Below are 18,589 nucleotides of genomic sequence, written 5' to 3'. Positions count from 1 at the left end.
CAAGTGTTTGCAATAGCTCCACAAAGGCTACTAAGGTGTACTACAAATAGAAAAATGTTTTTTGAAAGATGAGCTTTTCATCATGAGACCTTCTTGTGAACATGATATTATGGTAAGACTTTAGAGCTAGTCTATAAATGTGGCACAAGCATCCACTTGGACGTAATGAGCAATGTATCAGATTGTTGACCTCCTATATATCCTGTCTGTCTAAACCTTTATATGTCCACCTCACAACAAGCAAACGCTGGCCAGTGTGGTATTGACGAGCTACTGTAGCTCAATTTGCTGAAGAAGTTAATGCTGGTTTTGAGAAAAAGGTGTCAGAATACACATGAGCTTCAGATCTGTACCACAGAACAACGAAAGAGGGCAGCCTGGTCTGATTAATCACTTTTTAAGCATTTTTGCAGACCATCTCCACCGTATTGAAAGAGTACTCCGTGATGTTTGTGGCCTCTTTCAGCGCCCTGAAACTAATAGATAATACCGCCTACCACGAAGCAAAAATATTTTAGGAATGTTTTGAAGAGAACAACTCTTGAGACATTTTAAGTGTCACAAACTGGACTCAAGGATAGAATTGTATTTTGTCAATAGTCAAAGTGCAATCAAGTCAAGTGATCTGAGGTTTATCCCAATTTTGTGAATGCCACAGAATCAACTTGAAGGAATTTCCTTAAACATAGCACAAGCATCCACTTGGACTGATGTTTCAATGTACTAGAAAGATACAAGTCTGGACAGACATGCATGTAATTTGCAACTTCACTAAAAGGCATAAACATGAACTCCCTCATTTGCATTAAAGTCACAATTTTATCATTTTTCTGTTAAATCTAGAATTGTGTTTGTATATCTCGGTTTCCTGTGACACTGATCATCCCTGTCCTCATGGGTGTAAATAATCCCGGCATAAGATTCTTTAGTCTCTGAACCAGCAAACACTGTGTTCTCCATGACAAGTCCCAGTGTGTACTGTACAGTTCAGAGTCACAAACTGTCCTGAAAGGATGGTGTCAGATGCTGAGTGATGGACTAAAGATGGTCTAGTCTGTCTTGCAAGACTAAAACAGAGTTTAGGGATTCATACCCACACTAAGCCTTGGTGTTTTCTTTTTTGGTGTGTTTTGTTTTTACTTCATTATTAATTTATGAGGATAAGAAAACCAGTGTTTTAAAGCATCCAATCCAAGCAGTCTATTATGTATCAGTATTTTACCAACAGTAGTGGCAATACCTCAGTTTCAGAATAATTGTCAGCTTTTGGTTGACCACATTTACAGTTTTTGTCCAGGCATTCTCTGGTGGTGTACTTGGTGGTAGCCATTTTCATATCGCTTTCCTGTCACTACTAATCACTTCTATTCCAATAATTCCCATTATGTCTTTAGCATTTTGCCAATATGGAATGATTAAAGGGCAAGCCTAGCCTAGACTCCCTATTCCATTTCTGTTTAACATATACTGTGGTACATTAGTATATTCATTCTTGCAGTGAACTGTAAGTACATTGACCAGGTGAGGGTCTCTATGTGCTGGAATACATCAATTCTATTCCCATAACTATTGTAAGTGATCTCATATCTTTTCCCAATGCAGCCAATGTAACACCTCTTCATACAACCCTGTCTCCTAAATAATACTTTACTATGTTACTAAACTGACAAATGTAATGACCACGTTGTAAAAACATGTATGTTGTGAAACATACTTTGAATAAATAAATCACATTTATTAACAGAAAGCGAGTCAAAAGGAGGAGGTTGAGGTGAATGGCAGGTGTATATTGTCCTAGAAACATATATCTGAATGTTGAACTGCAACATCAGATATTTTGGTAGAAAATAATATGTATCTCATTGGTATTTTATGTATCAACGTATTTGTGGCTTGTCATATATGTTAATTATGAACATATGGTCATTATGTTAAGAGTAAACAGAATCCAGTTGCAATTAAGAGTTTAGTTGTGTTAGCAGACAGACTTTACTGTAGTATCATAGAGTAAATACAGTACATGCATCCAAACAACAAAAAAGGTTTGCAATACTAGTAATTCAATGACTTGTATATGTGTGTATCTAAATATGAACTCACAAATTAATTACATTATTGGCACATTTACAGACTCAGTAAATGTACAGACTTATTACTTTTTTATTACATTATGCAGAGTTATAACATGTTAATCAAAACAACTGAACTCAATGTGATAAACATTGTATAATGTAGTCAGAAAAGATGATGTCTAACTCCCTCATTTGTATTTCCACTGTTGGTTGGCAAAGTCAGACACATCTCCACCATGGATCTGTGCATGAACAATTTTATGAAACTAACTAATCATCAGATATCTATTTCAACATTTACTTTCTAAGATCTTCTGTCTCAAGAAGTTTGTCTTGAGTTCACAATAAATAAAACAATAAAAATGTCAGGTAATATCCAGTAATATCCATCTTCCACCTCAACTCTGTGTCTCCCTCAGTACAAATGTAAGATGTCCTGTTCTACTGTTTTGCACTGGAGTACACACATTCACTCATGATGTCCTTCCTCTGTCTGCTTGATCTGTTGGGCAGGTTAACACTTAAAGCAGCATAATGAAGGCTGCCATCTTGGTTGCTCTGTAAACAAGTAGTTAAAAATATGATTGTTGACAAAGATTAAAGCCATATCCACAAAGCAGATAAATCTAGTCATTAAAGCCTGATAATCAAAAAATAAACCCTATATTTACCTCTGAAATTGTTGTGGATGGAGCTGAAAATCTTGCTTGCAGTTCTGTTTGAGAAACACAAAATTCGATTGTTTGTTAAAAAGTCAAAGTCACTCAAATTCTATGTAAGCTTTGAGGAAAAAGAAAGGTTACCTGTAGGCTGACAACTGTTTTTCTTGTACAGTAGGAAAGTCAGTAAAACAACCAGGATGGTGGTGAATGTCAAAGCTCCACTCAAAACATACAGCAGGACATGAGAGTTAACTGCATCTGCGGATCCACATATCATAAACAGAGTAGTTTAGTTTGATTATGGCTGTGTTTTGTATACAACCATAAAAACCTCACAGTGCTAGTGGAATTAATAATTATAATTAACTAGTTGACACCCCCTTGGCAACAACAACCTCAACCATGCTCTTCTTGTAGCTGTGGATCAGACCTGCACATTATTCAGGAGGTATTTTAGCCCTTTCTTCCTGCTGACCTGCTTTAGCTCTGTCATATTCTTTGGACGTCTCATTTGTGTTGCTCTTTTCAGGTTGTTCCATGACATCTCTTTTGGGTTGAGGTCTTGGCTCTGACTTGGCTACTCCAAAAGGTGGATTTTATTTTTCTAAAGCAATTCTGTGGTGCAAATTCTGTGTGTTTTGGGTCATTGTCCTCTTGCATCACTCAACTTCTACAGAGTTTCAGCTGACGTACAGACATTCTCACATTATGCTTAAGAATTGTTTGATACACTTGGGAATTTATCTTCATGCCATTTACTGCAAGCTAGCCAGGCCCTGATGCAACAAAGTAGGCCCAAATCATGATGTTTCCTCCATCATATTTTATGACTGGGCTGATGTTTTAATGCTGATATGCAGTGCCCTTTTTACGCCACATGTAGTGCTATGTGTTCTTTCCAAAAAGTTCAATATAGTTTCATCAGTCCACAGAACATTTTGCCAATACTGCTGGGGAGTCTCAGTGTGCTCTTTCGCAAACTTCAGCTGTTCTGTGTGTGCAGAAGTACATGTTCTTTTTAGTAAGCAGCTGCTTCCTTCCTGGTGTCCTGTCATAGTCACCCTGCTTGTTCAATGTTTTACCTTCCGTAGACTCTGAACACAAATGTTAACCAGTTTCAATAATGCCTTTAAATCTTTGCCCGTCACTTGGGGTTGTTTCTTTACTTCATTGGTGAGTGTTTGTTGGCCTCTTGGGGTCATTTTGACTGGCCGCCCACTTCTTGGTGGGTGTCTCCATTTGTAGATTGTTTGCCTAACTTTAGAGAATTTCTAGTCTTTGAAATAACGTTGTACTTTCGCTTGCCACTGTATACTATAAAATTATACCTTTTTCTGGAGAGATTTGCAACCCGAATAACAGCCTAAAACTGCTGAAATGAAACAGAAACTGTGAAAACTAACATTTATTATTTGCCTCCCATCACATTACAGTCTTAGATACATCAGATCTTAGATTTTAGCACAACAAAGGACTATGGATTGCCCTGCTCTCTCATAAAGGGATTGAAAAAAATTGTTTTATAACCAGTGTGACATGATTTATATCAGTGATCAGTTATTTTTGTTGACATAAAACTTTTATATTAACAGAGACTTGATATTGATGAAAATCTATAGTTAATTGAGTTATCAGCAATATTTTTCAGTTAAGACAGCTTCTTATGAAATCCCTGTACTTTTAAATATATTTTAAATAGAGACTAGTAATGAATAGATAAATAAATAATAAATAACCCCACTTCTAGATATGTTACTTACCCTTAAAGTTCACTTTGGTTCCATTTCCAAACAGTAAGTGTCCACATGAGGCAACAGCACAGTAGTAGGTCCCAGCTTGAGCCATATTCAGATTGTCCAGTGATAAGTTGTAGATACAGGTGTTTGTTTGTGTGTCAGGTTTCCTCTCACACTGATCATTTCTGGCTCCATGGGTGTAAATGATTCCTGGATGAGATTCTTCAGAGTCTTTGAACCAGTAAACACTGTGTTCTCCATCACAGCTCCCAGTGTGAACTGTACAGTTCAGAGTCACAGAGTCTCCTGGCTGGATCGGCTCAGATGTTGACTGATGGACCAAAGCTGGGATGTTCACACCTGAACCTTTTACACTGACAGTAGTGAGCTCGATAAATTCTGTGTTGTATGAATAGGTACTCAAGCAGTAGTAAGTAGCTGAGTCTGAAATATGTAGATTTTTGATTGTCAAGTGATTTTTACCATTTTCAGTATCCAGCATGAAGCGTGGATTGTTACTAAATTCACCATGAAAAGTGTGATTCACATTATATTTAAAAAATGTAGAGATGAGTCTTGGTTTCTGTCCTATGGTTTGTTTATACCAGTAAAGCCTTGCAGCAACATCACCTTCATAGAAACACGGCAAAGTCACCTTATCACCGACATTAGGAGATAAAAAACCAGTGAGTTGATGAAAAGATGAGGATGATGTCAGATCAGTCATCTGAGCTAAGAAGACATAAGAGACAAAACAAAAGCACAGTTAGTTTAAAAACATTTATGTGGAAAGTGACAATACACTAACAGAGGAATGTTAGTCACGAAAAAGCAACTTACCTGTTTTCCCCAAGAACAAAGTTGTTAGATAGAAAGTGAACAGTGGAGGTGTCATCATGTTCAGGTTGCTGTGCTGAATGAGAGCAAATCTATGGGTTTTCCACTCTTACGAGACAAGACTGTGTTTGATTGGCTAACATGAGGTGACTCGGTATGTCCTTTATAGGAAGCTTGTTCACTGCCACCTGTGTGTGTTGTTTAGATGTTTCACAAAATGAGAGGTAAGGCAACATACTGTAACAATTCTGCATTTTGTGGAACAAAACTGAAATCCACACGACTTTAAAAAAGTCACAATATAACATTAAGTTAGTTGAAATTCAGGGAGATCTATCTCCATCTTTAGGAAGCACAAGTGATTGTGAATCAACTCAATTTGCTTTGGTTCACATAAAAAGTGCAATGGAATTGCAAAAAGGGAATAGTTTTGCATGTGGTGTCTCAGACAAACACACTATTGTTCACTCCTGACTGATTTATCTCAAGGTTTGTGATTTGTTACAGCCGTTGTCTCTGTCTTTAGCATGAGGCAGTACCTGCAGCCAAATTAGGTTAGTTAGCACTGTTATTCCACTCACATGGTAAATCTGTATGTGCCTCCCAGCAGAGCAGACAGAACATGAAGAATATAACAGGTAACTGACCATTACAGCTGGAGAGCCGTCAGAGGAGTAGTAGGGTGCCGGCTCAGCAGCATGACCATTATCCTCTGGCTCACTGAGGAGCTAGAGGATACCCATGGACACTATCTGCTGACTCATCAGAAGCATGCCCAGGAGTATATACAGGCAATTGTGAGCCACACATGCCTCTGAGTAATAGTACGAGTTGTGAAGTACACACAACTAGGATGAGGCTGTTAATTATATTTTTTTTATAAATTTGATTTTCAGTGTGATTTTGAATACAGCAATCAATGGTTTATACAATGTATATTAGGAAAGAATTATAACATAAATGATTTATTTATTTTAAGTTTAACTTCCTTTTTAATCAGACTATAAAAGATGTGAAGGCAGAGAAAGCAGGACACAGTTTCGGGCCTAAGACGTATTTTTTCAGATCTACTGTTTCAGGTTTTCAGATATTTGTGTTTAGAATTAAACCAGACACACTAACACACATTACACATACAATGTCCCATCACTTTCATTTACAATCTATTTGAAGTATAATCAAAGTCAATAACAAAAGTTTTAGTGTACTCTCTGAACAACAGTTAGGTGATTTGTTACAGCAGGTAATGCTACTGTGTTGCATGTGTAAGTTATTAAATGTGCATGTAAATGTAACTGGTCTCTTCTGGACTTGTTTCAACACTCTTTTTCATGCTGGGTTTCAGGTACACCGTCACTAGCCAAGAAAAACTCCATTGCTCACACAGCAACACACTAAAACCAGATTGAGTTTTCCTATAAACATTTCAAACACGAGTATGAGCTTTGGAAGCCTGTCCTTTGGTCTGATGAGACCAAACTTGAGTGGTCGGGGAAATGGATGCTGGGAGGAGAGGCCTAAAACTCTTCCCACAATTAAACATGGTGGTGGGAGCATAATGCTGTGGGGCTGCTTTGCTGCCTTTTGCTTCAGGCAAAAGCTGTTGCAAGTCAGGAAGGTTACAGTTTTAACTATGAATTGTCCGAGGGCTCAGCACATCAGTAAACTATCTGAATGAAACTTAATGTAGATTTTGTCATTTTGGAAACAATTAATCTACATTTGTTTATGGACGTTTCCATGGAAATGTTAAGGGCTTTATTTGTTTTCATGGAGGAAGCTCACCTAACCTATTGAGGTGTGTGTAGAGCTTGATTGGATACCACCTGTGGATAAGAATTGATTAGACATTTTAGAAAAATAAACCTCTGCACATGCAGAGCTTAAGAACATGTCTGAACTGAAGCAGTTTTGTGAGGAAGAATGATTCAAAATTGCCCATGGACATTGTGCAGGTCTAATTCACAGTGATAGGAAGCACTTGCTCGAGGTTATTGCTGCAACAGGTGGTTCAACAAGTTATTGAAAACTGTTGCCATTACTTTTCCCACTGTCATGTTGTGTGTTCAGTAGTATGTCAGTAGACACTGACACTATTAACACTACTTAGAACACATCCTGATACAAAAATCTGTCAGTGAGGCATTAAGGCTGTCGATTACTTTCATTTAGTTTGAGCTCTTGTGCATAATCTGTGTGTATGTATTACCAGTGCTTGTGCAGTGATGGAACCTGTCCACAGATGATGTCAAAATGGACACCTATTGTCACACTGCCATTTTAACCTTAAATGTTTACTGCAGCTCCAGGCTAGGCAAGTTACTGTATGTCCACACATGCTTATGATAAACCAACGAGAAACCAACATAAATACATCTTGGATGAATAGCCCACAATCATAGTCCTTATAAAGTAATATGCTGTTATAATGTCTCATATGAAGAGAAGAAAATTACATTACAAAAACAAATTACATCTCTTATGATGAGACAATAATTTTTAATAATTAAGAAATGCTGCATATCATTATGTGAAGACAAGTACACAAATTGATTAGAAACTAACAATGACATGAAATCAGGTCCTTTGTTTAAACAAAACATGCAGACTGTGTGCAGACAAAAACCACAACATGACGTCCAGGGAGCACAGGGGCTTCAGCTATTGTGAAATGATATAAGTCTGGATCCACAAAGTCTCAAGAGTTGTCCATCTGGTCAAACTGAGTTATCTGACCTGGTGAAGAAGGGCTATAACTGTAAGAACTTCGGAGCAGAGATGGGTGGATGTGCAGGAATGACAGGAAGTGTTGTGTTGTAAAATGATACTGAGTAAAATTTATTTTGTGAGGGTGGCAGGACCTGTAAGACTGACACTGACAACTCATTATGGATTATATTTCTTTGCTCCAAGTTATTCTAAGTCTACATGTAAATGTAAAACAAAACAAACAAAACTGTTTACTGATAATTAGATTGAAATCATTAAAAATAGATGGCAATAATAACAGTTATTGTGGGGCTCATATCCTAGTATGTAGTCGTTTTAAAGAGCATGCATGAATCTAACCTCCTGGTATAAGACAAAATCAATAATGTTCTGGGATTTTTTCATTTTATTTTATTAAGATATCTAGGTATCTATAGGGCCAGCTTTTAAACTATCAGGAAGAAACAAAAAGTAGGAGGTCCTAAACATGTATGTACATCATAACACCTCACCACAACAAAAGCTCATCTTAAGATATACATAGAAATCTGCATCACTCCATGAGAAATGTCTGTCTTACTCACACAACACAAACAGCAAATGTCTAGTTCTACAGCCGTATGTCGGAGTACACACATTCATACTCTGTGCTTTTCCTCTGTCTCCTTGATGTGTTGGGCAGCTCAACACTTAATGCAGCAAAATGGAAGTTGTTATCTTGGCCGTTCTGTTAACAAAAGCAGATTGTACAAAGTGGATTACTATATGACACCTGGCAAAAATGAAAACAATGCTTACAAGACATGTTAGATAATTGTGGTGCAGGAATTCATGAGTAAACATTACATTCACCTCTGTATTTGTGGCGTAATGAGCTGAAATTCTTCCTTTGAAATCTGGTTGTGAAACACAGAAAAAAAGATTTGGGATTAAAATTCCTGTGAAAGAAACAGAACAGAAACTACCCGGAATTAAATGTGCCACTTACCTGGAGATTGATATGTCATCTTCCTGTTTATCTTGCACAGGATGAAAGCCAGTAAAACAACTATGAAGGTGGCAAATGTCAAACACCCAATCAAAATATACAGTAGCACAAAACAGTCCAGCTCAAACGGGAATAGAGACGTCAGAAACATACTGTGGATTTCAGGTTGTTTTCTTTTTGCTGGAATTCAACGTGAGCTCAACTCTTGCGTTCAAAGTCGTCTTAAATAAAAGGCAACCTGAGGTGACACTGAAAAGGAAACATGGTCACATGTTCACACCCACTTATAGTGTCAAGTTTTTAACCAGGTTTTTATGGTGAGAGATGGTTAAAGAACACAACGGTAGCTCCACCATTGAGTGGATTAAGGGTCATCTCTGTGAGAAACACATACATCCTGCTGAAAAAACATAAAACATAGAGAACTACATTACAAAAAACTGTTTCAGTAGCAGGCATCAGGACTCAGAGGACTGACTGACCTAATCTTCTATTTTCAGAGCTTTTTTCTGTTTTTTCAATAAGGTTGGTGGCTTTTACTGTAAAAACATGAATTTTTAGTTTTTGTCTGTATGGTTGGCTAAAGATAGAATATGTCACAGTGCACAAAACAGTCCAGCTGTTCTGTCAGCCACACTAACATTCCCCAAGTGCACCACACAGACAGACACACGTGCACACACACACACACACACACACCAGCCTATACCCATGAGCTACATGAACACCTGCCCATCTGGACATATACCCAAACTTATACACACACATACACTCAAACACAACGAAAGCCTGCGTGGCTCCGGGCGGGACCCATGCCCCCCATAGCTGCAGTCCTACCCTGGCAAGGCAGAAGACAGTGACACACATACAGCAGAAAGCTCCCCTCCAGCTTGGCTGTGTGTATGGTGGGATGTGTATGTGTGTGTGGACACTAGAGTGCATTATAATGCATGAGATGTCCCAAAGCACCCACGCAACGCCCTCAGGCTCTATGACGTCATGACCAACATGTTAAATATGTATTTTTAGACCTGGGTAAATTTGGTTTGTGATAACAATCATTACACCTAAAACTTGCTAAAACTTGTCTTTAAGATACAACACATGATTACCACTTGCTTCTCTCCATTACATCAAGTTATGTGCTTTTATAGTTTATTTATAGTTTATATGATTTTTTTTTTAAGTTGCCACAAAAGAGGCATTGGGTCAACTCACCCACCTGCTCTTCTTACTGCTCTATCACTTATTCACTCTCCTAGTACAAGAGGAGATTTCTCTACAGCATAAATTGAAAACAAAGACAATCTTTGGATTTTAGATTATTGTTTAATTCTTCTAAGAAAAACACTGCAGACATGCTTCACACTCAAAAGAAAAACACCTTGAAACTGTACCTTGAAAATTATTTCTCACATATTTCAAATTACAGCTTTACACTCGTGTACACACAATGAGTCTCGGTGCTGTTCTTCTCTCTCCTCAATCTCTTGGGCAGGTTAACACTTAGTGCAGCATAGTGGAGGTTGTCTTCATCTCGGTAATCCTGTTAATATGTGAAAAGTAAAAAAGATGATTCCTGATTGAAACGATTGCTTTGTTGACCACACAGATAACTGTTGCACTGGACTGTCTGTTCAGTAGTTATTAAAAATGATATTCACCTCTGCGTTTGTTGTGGAGGGAGCTGGAAGTCTTGCTTGGGACTCTGGTTGTAAATTAAAGAGGGCTTGTTGATCAAAAACCGAAATTCAGTACTGTCAGTGCTACATATAAAAAAACATAATGTAAAATTATGGGTACCTGTACACTGATAGTTGTTTGTCTTTATATAGAGTGAGAAAATCAGAAAACCTGCCAGGATGGTGGTGAATGTCAATGCCCCACTCAAAACATACACCAAGACATGAGAGTCTGCATAATTGGCATAGATTTCAGATATCATTAACAGTATGTTCAGCTTTTATCTCTATGTATGCAAAGTTTAATGAGGAGAGTAACTGTAGTATCTGCTATAAATTCACTTACCCCGAAAGTCCAACTTGGTTCCATTTCCAAACAGTAAGTGTCCACATGAGGCAACAGCACAGTAGTAGGTCCCAGCATGAGAAAGAGTCAAGTTCTTCAGTGGTAAGTTGTAGATACAGGTGTTTGTCTGGGTGTCAGGTTTCCTCTCACACTGATCATTTCTGTCTCCATGGGTGTAAATGATTCCTGGATGAGATTCTTCAGAGTCTTTGAACCAGTAAACACTGTGTTCTCCATCACAGCTCCCAGTGTGTACTGTACAGTTCAGAGTCACAGAGTCTCCTGGCTGGATGGTCTCAGATGCTGACTGATGGACCAAAGGCTGGATGTTCAAACCTGAACCTTTTACACCGACACTAATGCCCTCCAGAATTTCTAATGTGTATAAAGAGCAACTCATACAATAATAAGTAGCTGAGTCTGAAGTACGTACGTCTGTGATTGTCAAGTCATTTTTACCTTTGTCATTATCCAGTGTGAAGCGTGGATTGTTACTGAATTCACCGTAAAAGGGACCTTTTTCCTCATACTTGTAGAAGGTAGAGATGAGCTTCAGTTCCCGTTCCAGAGTTTGTTTATACCAGTACAATTTTGCAGCTTCATCTTTACTGAAACATTGTAAAGTCACATTTTCTCCACTTTTAACTGAAACAAAATGAGCAGCTTGATGAACAGATAAGGACTCTTCTTTCATCTGAACTGTGGTAAAACGAGAGAAAAGGCAAATGTAGAATAATTTTAATGTGAGATTCATGAGTAAAGACTGCGTAAAGCATAAAGTAACATTTAAATAAGAACCACCCATGCACTCTAACAGGTAATAGTTGGAATTACAACAATGCAACTTACCCATTTTCCACACGAACAAACATGTGAGACCAAAAATACACATTGGAGATGCCATCGTGTTCAAAATTTCTGTGCTGAATGAAAAAATGTCAATGGTTTCTCTACTCTTAAGAGACAAGACTGCGTTTGATTGGCCAACCTGACTGTGTGTCTTTTCTAAAGACTATGATCACATGTGTACTGCCACCTATGGTGTCAAGTTTCAAATGGTGAGAGATACATGAAGATCCTAGACGACAGTTGATGCAAAGATGATGGTTATTATGTTAGACAGGCAACAAAAATCATTTTAGATAGTTAATCTACTTTGATTCTATATACTCATAGACCTTTGACTGTCTTTTCAAGCTTTATTTCACAGAAACAGCTGCCTCCTGTGTTGTATTGATGGGAAAATGTTTTATGATATATATAAAAGTTAACATAATACAGTTGGTAGGCGACAGCAATCATCTACCAATCATGGGATCGGTGGTTGATTCCCAGCTCCTTCTGTCACATGTCAACATTTCCTTGGGCAAGATATTGAACCCCAAGTTGCCCTTGGTGAGTCAAGTTAGCTGAATGGCAGCTCTGCCATCGGTGTGTGAGAGTGTGTGTGCTTGTGTGTGCTAATGGTTGAATAAGATGCAGTGTGAAAGTGCTATATAAGTGCAAAGCATTCATAAATTACTTTAAATACTATATTTATGAATAGACCCACTGACCACTGGGTTCTAAGTGCTTCCAGTACACAAATGACCTACCCTCTTTACTTTTCCTGAATGCCTACCAGCTGCTGAAAGGCTGCCCAATGCTCTGTGTTGCGTCACTTTAACTTACAATCTGCATCATGAGGATAGTGATGGGTCCAATTATGAGACAGAAATATCTGATTGTCAGGATACAAACAAGGGAGAAACCACCAACTATGCGAGTGACTCTTCAAGGAGAGATGAGCTGTCTGAGTGTTTCACACGCCAATATACATTTTCATGTTTATTTTTTATTTACAGTAACTGTGCAAACATTGTGGACTCCTGGCTCTGGTTGTCATATGTTTTAGTCCTTTGGCAAAGCACTGAACCCCCAAATTTTCTGCATTAGCCAGGACAGCAGCACTGTAGTCCTGCCATCGGTGTGCAAGTATTATTCTTGACTGTAGTCCACATGCATGAAACCATGAAGTCAAACAAACTCTGCAGACCTTTACTATAAGCTGCGAACAGAGCAAAGCTATAAAACTATTTCTAAAACTTTGACAGTTCTCAGCACAATGTACTCAATAGAATAGTTTGGAAGCACCAGACTATCTAGAGTTGGACTTTGATTAAACTGGTTGACAGGGTAAGAAGTGCCTTGGTCCATAGGACATATGATTGCCAACTTGCAGTTTGCCAAACAGCAATCAGCAATAAGTCTGACAGCAGAACACCAGATCAGGTGCTGTTCATCGTTTTGTCCACGACAAATTTCAGACTATTTGTCCTCACAGAACTGCTTCATTCTTAGGATGTGGTATGAAGTGTGTAGGTCTAATCCACAGCTACATGAAGGAGGTTATTGCTGCAAATGGTGGTTACAATATTTCATCTATCGCATCTATCACTTATACCCCGTGAAACTGAAACAGCTCTTTCTGGAGCACTTTACTTTGAAGTTCGTCTCCTTGGCTTAGATATTTCTTTGCTTTGTACCTCACTTGTAAGTTGCTTTGGAAAAAAGCATATGCCAAATAACTCATTGTAAATGTAAATGTTTGCCACGTTTTATTAGTTTGTTTCTCTTTGAGTTACCCACATTCCCTGCCTTGTCCCTGTTTCTATCCTTTACCATACCTTACAATAAACACATTTTTCTACTAGTTACTGGTCTCTGGCAATTTAATCGGGTCCTTTCTTACCTGTTATCTGTCAGGGAGAGAGCAGCATAATGAAGGTTATGGTCATCTTGTAACCCTGTTGTAATATCTTGTAACAACTAGATTACAAGATGGTTTCTCATAAAATTAAAATATGTTCACAAGACATGTAATCATGGTGTTAAAAATTGCTTTCATGGCTGCTCAGTAGTACCTGTAGGCTGGCAGCTGTTTCTCTTATACAGCAGAAATGCCAGTCGATCAACCAGCATGGTGGTGAATACCAAAGCTCCACTCCATATTTACACCAACTAAATAGAGACCACATTGTCTGCAGAGTGAGCGATCAGAAAAAGAACCTTCAGCTTTTATATCTGTGTTCCTGCAAAGTTTAACTGGGGGAGAATGATATCCATAGATACTGTATTTGTCATTTGAGACTATCTTTACCTACTTTGAATGTCCAGCTTGGTCTCATTTCCAAAGGGAATAATTTCACATGGAGCAACAGCACAGTAGTAGGTCCCAGTATGAGAAAGTCTCAGATTGTCCATTGGCAAGTTGTTGTCACTTTCATTTGCAAAAAAGCAGGTGAAACTGATTCGCAATGGGTTGTATTTCTTAAATGGATAGATTGATGTAAGTGCTTCTGCATGGGTATTCTGTGTTAATGATGTTATGAGTTTATGGTGCAGATTGTTCATTGACTGTTTCAAATGATTCTATGAACATAGAGTTTAAGTGAAAATGTAAAGAATATGACATTTGCTGTGATTTAATGTACACTAAACTCATGCTTTGACAGTGTGTCTCGCAAGACTCTACTTGGAAAATTATTAGGAGCATATTAAGAGAGATTTCCACAGGTGACTAGATGACTCCCATGCAGCTTTGCTATACAGTATTGTAATCAAAGTTGAAGTTGTCTACTTCTGAAGCCAAAGCCAGACAGTCAAAGACTCAAGGATTGTGTACTTTGTTTAATGTGTTTAAAATACCTTTTTTTTATAATTTAAACAGCACCTAGCATGTACACATAACTAATGCACTGTGTACAAATACAGTTCTCAAGGAGTGATTATGACATCAGAGAAATGAACCAAAGCACAGATACTGTAAACCTTAAACCTGTCACCAAACAAGTTAATATTAGACGGTTACACCTCAGCAAAAATGATGGTTGCAAATAAACCATGATTAGCATGGTTAATTACGGATAGACAATAAACTTCTTTATTGGGTTTACATGACACATTACATGCAGCAGGAGTTCTGGTCTCCTGTACTCCATGATTTCTGCCTTACAATATAAAGCGAGGGAGAAATCTCACAGTAGAACTGAAAATGTTACAGAATCTTTTAGTATAAACAGAATTACAGAGCATATGAAGTGCACTGTAATGAAAAGTGTCCACTGACAGTCTTCTACTGCTTCACACTGGAGTAGACACATTCAGTCTTGCTGGTGCTCCTCTGTTTTCTTGATCTGTTGGGCAGGTTTACACTTAAAGCAGCATAATGCAGGTTGTCTATGTCTCGATACTCCTGATAATAAAGCATATAGAAATGAATTAGCATTTTGCTGTCAGCATGGTAATTAATAACTTGTTAAAATAATATTTACCTCTTGGTTTGTGGAGGGAGCTGATAATCTTGCTTGACACTCTAGATATAATGCAACAAATAATATATTGTATAAACAGTGAAGATGGAACGTATTCATACAGCTACACTATTTGCACATTTTACCACTTTACATTTATAGAAGTCTTCAGACCCGTTACTGTAGTTCAAACTGTGGTGAGGTGCATCCTGATCGTTTTCATTTTTCTGGAGATCTACTTGTAGCAGATGGAACTCACTCAACATAGACTTTTCATGGTTAAAATAATGGATACATAAATAATTAGTGTGAGTTAGTTCTTATTTTTGTGGTACATAATCATGGTCAGAATGATCAGCATCATCTGTGAATTTTCATTGCAAAATTTTTTATTTTCTGTTTTCAATTTGTCATTCTGGGTTTTTGTGTGTAGATTCACTGCAGAACTTTAATTCTATTTTAAAAAAATGTATAATGCAATAAAATGTGCAGAAAGTGAAAAGGTGGGAAAATTGTGAGAAGTGATTGTATTTGATATATGTGTTGTATGTTATAATTAGCAAGTGAGTATCACTAACCTGTACACTGGCAGTTGTTTCTCTTGATTATATTACACACTGAGAAAGCCAGTGAAACAACCAGGATGGTCATGAATATCAAAGCTCCACTCAAGTAATACACGAGAGAGCTGGGAGAGTTCACCTTGTCTGCAGAATCAGACATCAGAAACAGAGATTCCAGCTCTTGTGTCCATTTTATTAAAGTTTGACTGAAAAATAACCATAAACAAAAGTTACTCACGCTCAATGTCAACTTCAGTCCCATTACCAAACAATAAGTGTCCACATGAGGCAACAGCACAGTAGTAGGTCCCAATATGAGAAAGAGTCAAGTTCTTCAGTGATAAGTTGTAGATACAGGTGTTTGTTTGTGTGTCAGGTTTCCTCTCACACTGATCATTTCTGTCTCCATGGGTGTAAATTATTCCTGGATGAGATTCTTCAGAGTCTTTGAACCAGTAAACATTGTGTTCTCCATCACAGCTCCCAGTGTGCACTGTACAGTTCAGAGTCACAGAGCCTCCTGGCTGGATGGTTTTAAATGCTGACTGATGGACCAACGCTGAATCTTTTACACTGACAGTAATGCTCTCTGAAAATTCTAATGAGTATAAGTAGCACCTCATACAATAATAAGTAGCTGAGTCTGAAGTACGTACGTCTGTGATTGTCAAGTGATTTTTACCTTTGTCATTATCCAGTGTGAAGCGTGGATTGTTACTGAATTCCCCATAAAAAGTGGCATTTTTATCAAACATGTAGAAGGTAGAGATCAGTCTTGGTTCCTGTCCCAGAGAATGTGTATACCAGTACATTTGTGCAGCAGCATCTTTACTGAAACATCGTAAAGTCAAGTTATCTCCACTTTGAACTGGAACAAAATGAACCATTTCATGAACAGATGAGGAGAATTTCAGACCAGTTGTTGGAGCTAAAGTGAAATGAGAGAGGGAAACATAAAGTTATTATAATGTAGGTATTAAATAGTTAGAGTCAGTATGCAGTAAAAGATATTAAACCTGTTTGTATTAAGTCTGATCGTACATTCCAAACTACTAAAAGTTGATATCACAACAATGCAACTTACCCATTTTCCACACTAACAAACACATGAGACAGAAAATACCCATCGGAGATGCCAGTGTGTTCAAATTGCAGTGCTGAATGAAAGAATGCCAATGGTTTCTCTATTTATAAGAGACAAGACTGCATTTGATTGGCCAACCTGAGAGGACTGTGTGTCCTCTTTGATCACATGTCACCTAAGCCCAAGTTAGGCTTTTGGCAAGGGTTTACCCTGAGAGATAGATGCAACATAACGATTCCTCATCTATGCATCAGATTTACATAACGGAAAATGAATAACTTTAATACTCAATATGAACAGCAGTAACAAGACACAATGTGCTTGGTGCTTAAATGTGCAATAGTGTGTTGGACAGGCAGCAAAAAATGAGTTTGAGTAGTTTAGTGTCACCGGTACTATGTAGTGGCTTAGTAATTGTCTGCTTTCCACAGATGTATTGTGGGTTTTATTGTTTCTGCATACACAAAAACTTTTGTATTTGAGAGATTTCAGTTTGTTGCTTTTATTATTTGGTAAACAGTTTTTAAATTGAACCTATCCAGTATGAGCTATTGTGTATACATTGATAGAAAATCCATCTGAAAACCAATTTGAAGCAGTATGTAAATGTCAGATTCTTGCTGTTTTATACGTCCTGTAGGTTAGTGTGCACTTAATAAAGTACACTTTAAAGCCATCTGCATGTGAGAACTGGTGCTTCTGGGGGAGACACAACTGGTTTTCACTGTTACACTTTAAACTAGTGGAGCCTCGTGATTTTAGATCAATGGAAGAACTTTCTTGTGTGGTTTTACCTTTGCACCAGACCAACTGACTTCTTTCACTCACTCACTCACTGAAATAGTGACACTGTTAACTAAACACGATGCCAGGAGCCTGTCATATGAAGAAGCCCAAGTTACTGCTGTATCAAGCACACATGAATATACTTATACACTTTCCCAATTTAATAGAACGCACAATTCATACACAAACATACAGTTTTATAGTAAAAAACACAAAGTACAACTCCAATTCCAAAAAAGTTGGATTCTACATGAAAACAGAAGGCACTGATTTGTAAATATGTTAATGCCATATTTTATTCACTATAAAACATACAAATATGCCCTGTTTAAACACAGTGGACCATTTTAAGAAAAACATTGGAAATTTTGAAATTGATGGCAACTTATCTCAAAACATTTCGAAGAGAGGCCACAAAGGGCTGGAAGAGTAAGTGGTACTGAAAAGGAAGATCAGGATGAACATTATGCAACTTAATAGGTTAATTGGTCAGTAATGTAATTATAATACACACATTGATTCCAAACTAGTGGCCAGATGGTAAGGTTGATGCTCAAAGCAGCATAATAAAGCCTTTCTGTTTGTTGGTCAGTGTGGTAACAAAATGAGATATTAGAATATTATGACACACTGATATTACAACATTGGACACCAGATGCTGAAAACATGACAGCTGAGAATATTTTTTAAACACGTATTATTCAACCTTTACATTGACCTGGGAGTGATATTTAGTCATTGGTTTAGAGTCTACATATATGTAAAAAATGGTCATATCTATGGTCACCATACAATATGTGGTCACAGAATCATCATGCACTCTGGGAAAGCC

General features: G+C 37.7%; 3 protein-coding genes across 3 annotated transcripts; all 3 read right to left on the bottom strand.

Annotated features, from left to right (window-relative positions):
* Positions 1–1,988: 1,988 nt before the first annotated feature.
* On the bottom strand, positions 1,989–5,369 carry LOC113157163 (immunoglobulin kappa light chain-like). The gene is made up of 5 exons (XM_026352470.1): positions 5,311–5,369; positions 4,495–5,202; positions 2,876–2,992; positions 2,744–2,787; positions 1,989–2,630 (listed from the first exon to the last, which is right to left on the bottom strand). Exons 1-5 carry the CDS (start codon positions 5,366–5,368, stop codon positions 2,514–2,516), a joined length of 1,044 nt encoding a protein of 347 aa, XP_026208255.1. The 5' UTR covers position 5,369; the 3' UTR covers positions 1,989–2,513.
* Positions 5,370–7,843: 2,474 nt separating this feature from the next.
* LOC113157816 lies at positions 7,844–11,947 on the bottom strand. The gene is made up of 9 exons (XM_026353435.1): positions 11,882–11,947; positions 11,033–11,731; positions 10,808–10,918; positions 10,669–10,712; positions 10,435–10,550; positions 9,775–9,842; positions 9,005–9,184; positions 8,869–8,912; positions 7,844–8,743 (listed from the first exon to the last, which is right to left on the bottom strand). The coding sequence occupies exons 1-9, from the start codon at positions 11,934–11,936 to the stop codon at positions 8,627–8,629; spliced, it is 1,434 nt and encodes a 477-aa protein (XP_026209220.1). The 5' UTR covers positions 11,937–11,947; the 3' UTR covers positions 7,844–8,626.
* A 3,420-nt stretch (positions 11,948–15,367) lies between these two features.
* Positions 15,368–17,034, bottom strand: LOC113157733. Its single transcript, XM_026353359.1, has 3 exons — positions 16,972–17,034; positions 16,126–16,815; positions 15,368–16,031 (listed from the first exon to the last, which is right to left on the bottom strand). The coding sequence occupies exons 1-3, from the start codon at positions 17,012–17,014 to the stop codon at positions 15,898–15,900; spliced, it is 867 nt and encodes a 288-aa protein (XP_026209144.1). The 5' UTR covers positions 17,015–17,034; the 3' UTR covers positions 15,368–15,897.
* Positions 17,035–18,589: the final 1,555 nt, after the last annotated feature.

Source organism: Anabas testudineus, chromosome 18 (assembly GCF_900324465.2).
Source record: "Anabas testudineus chromosome 18, fAnaTes1.2, whole genome shotgun sequence".
NCBI classification, from domain to species: Eukaryota; Metazoa; Chordata; class Actinopteri; order Anabantiformes; family Anabantidae; genus Anabas; species Anabas testudineus.
Note: the sequence above shows the minus strand (reverse complement) of the source record. Positions and strands in the feature narration are given on the sequence as shown.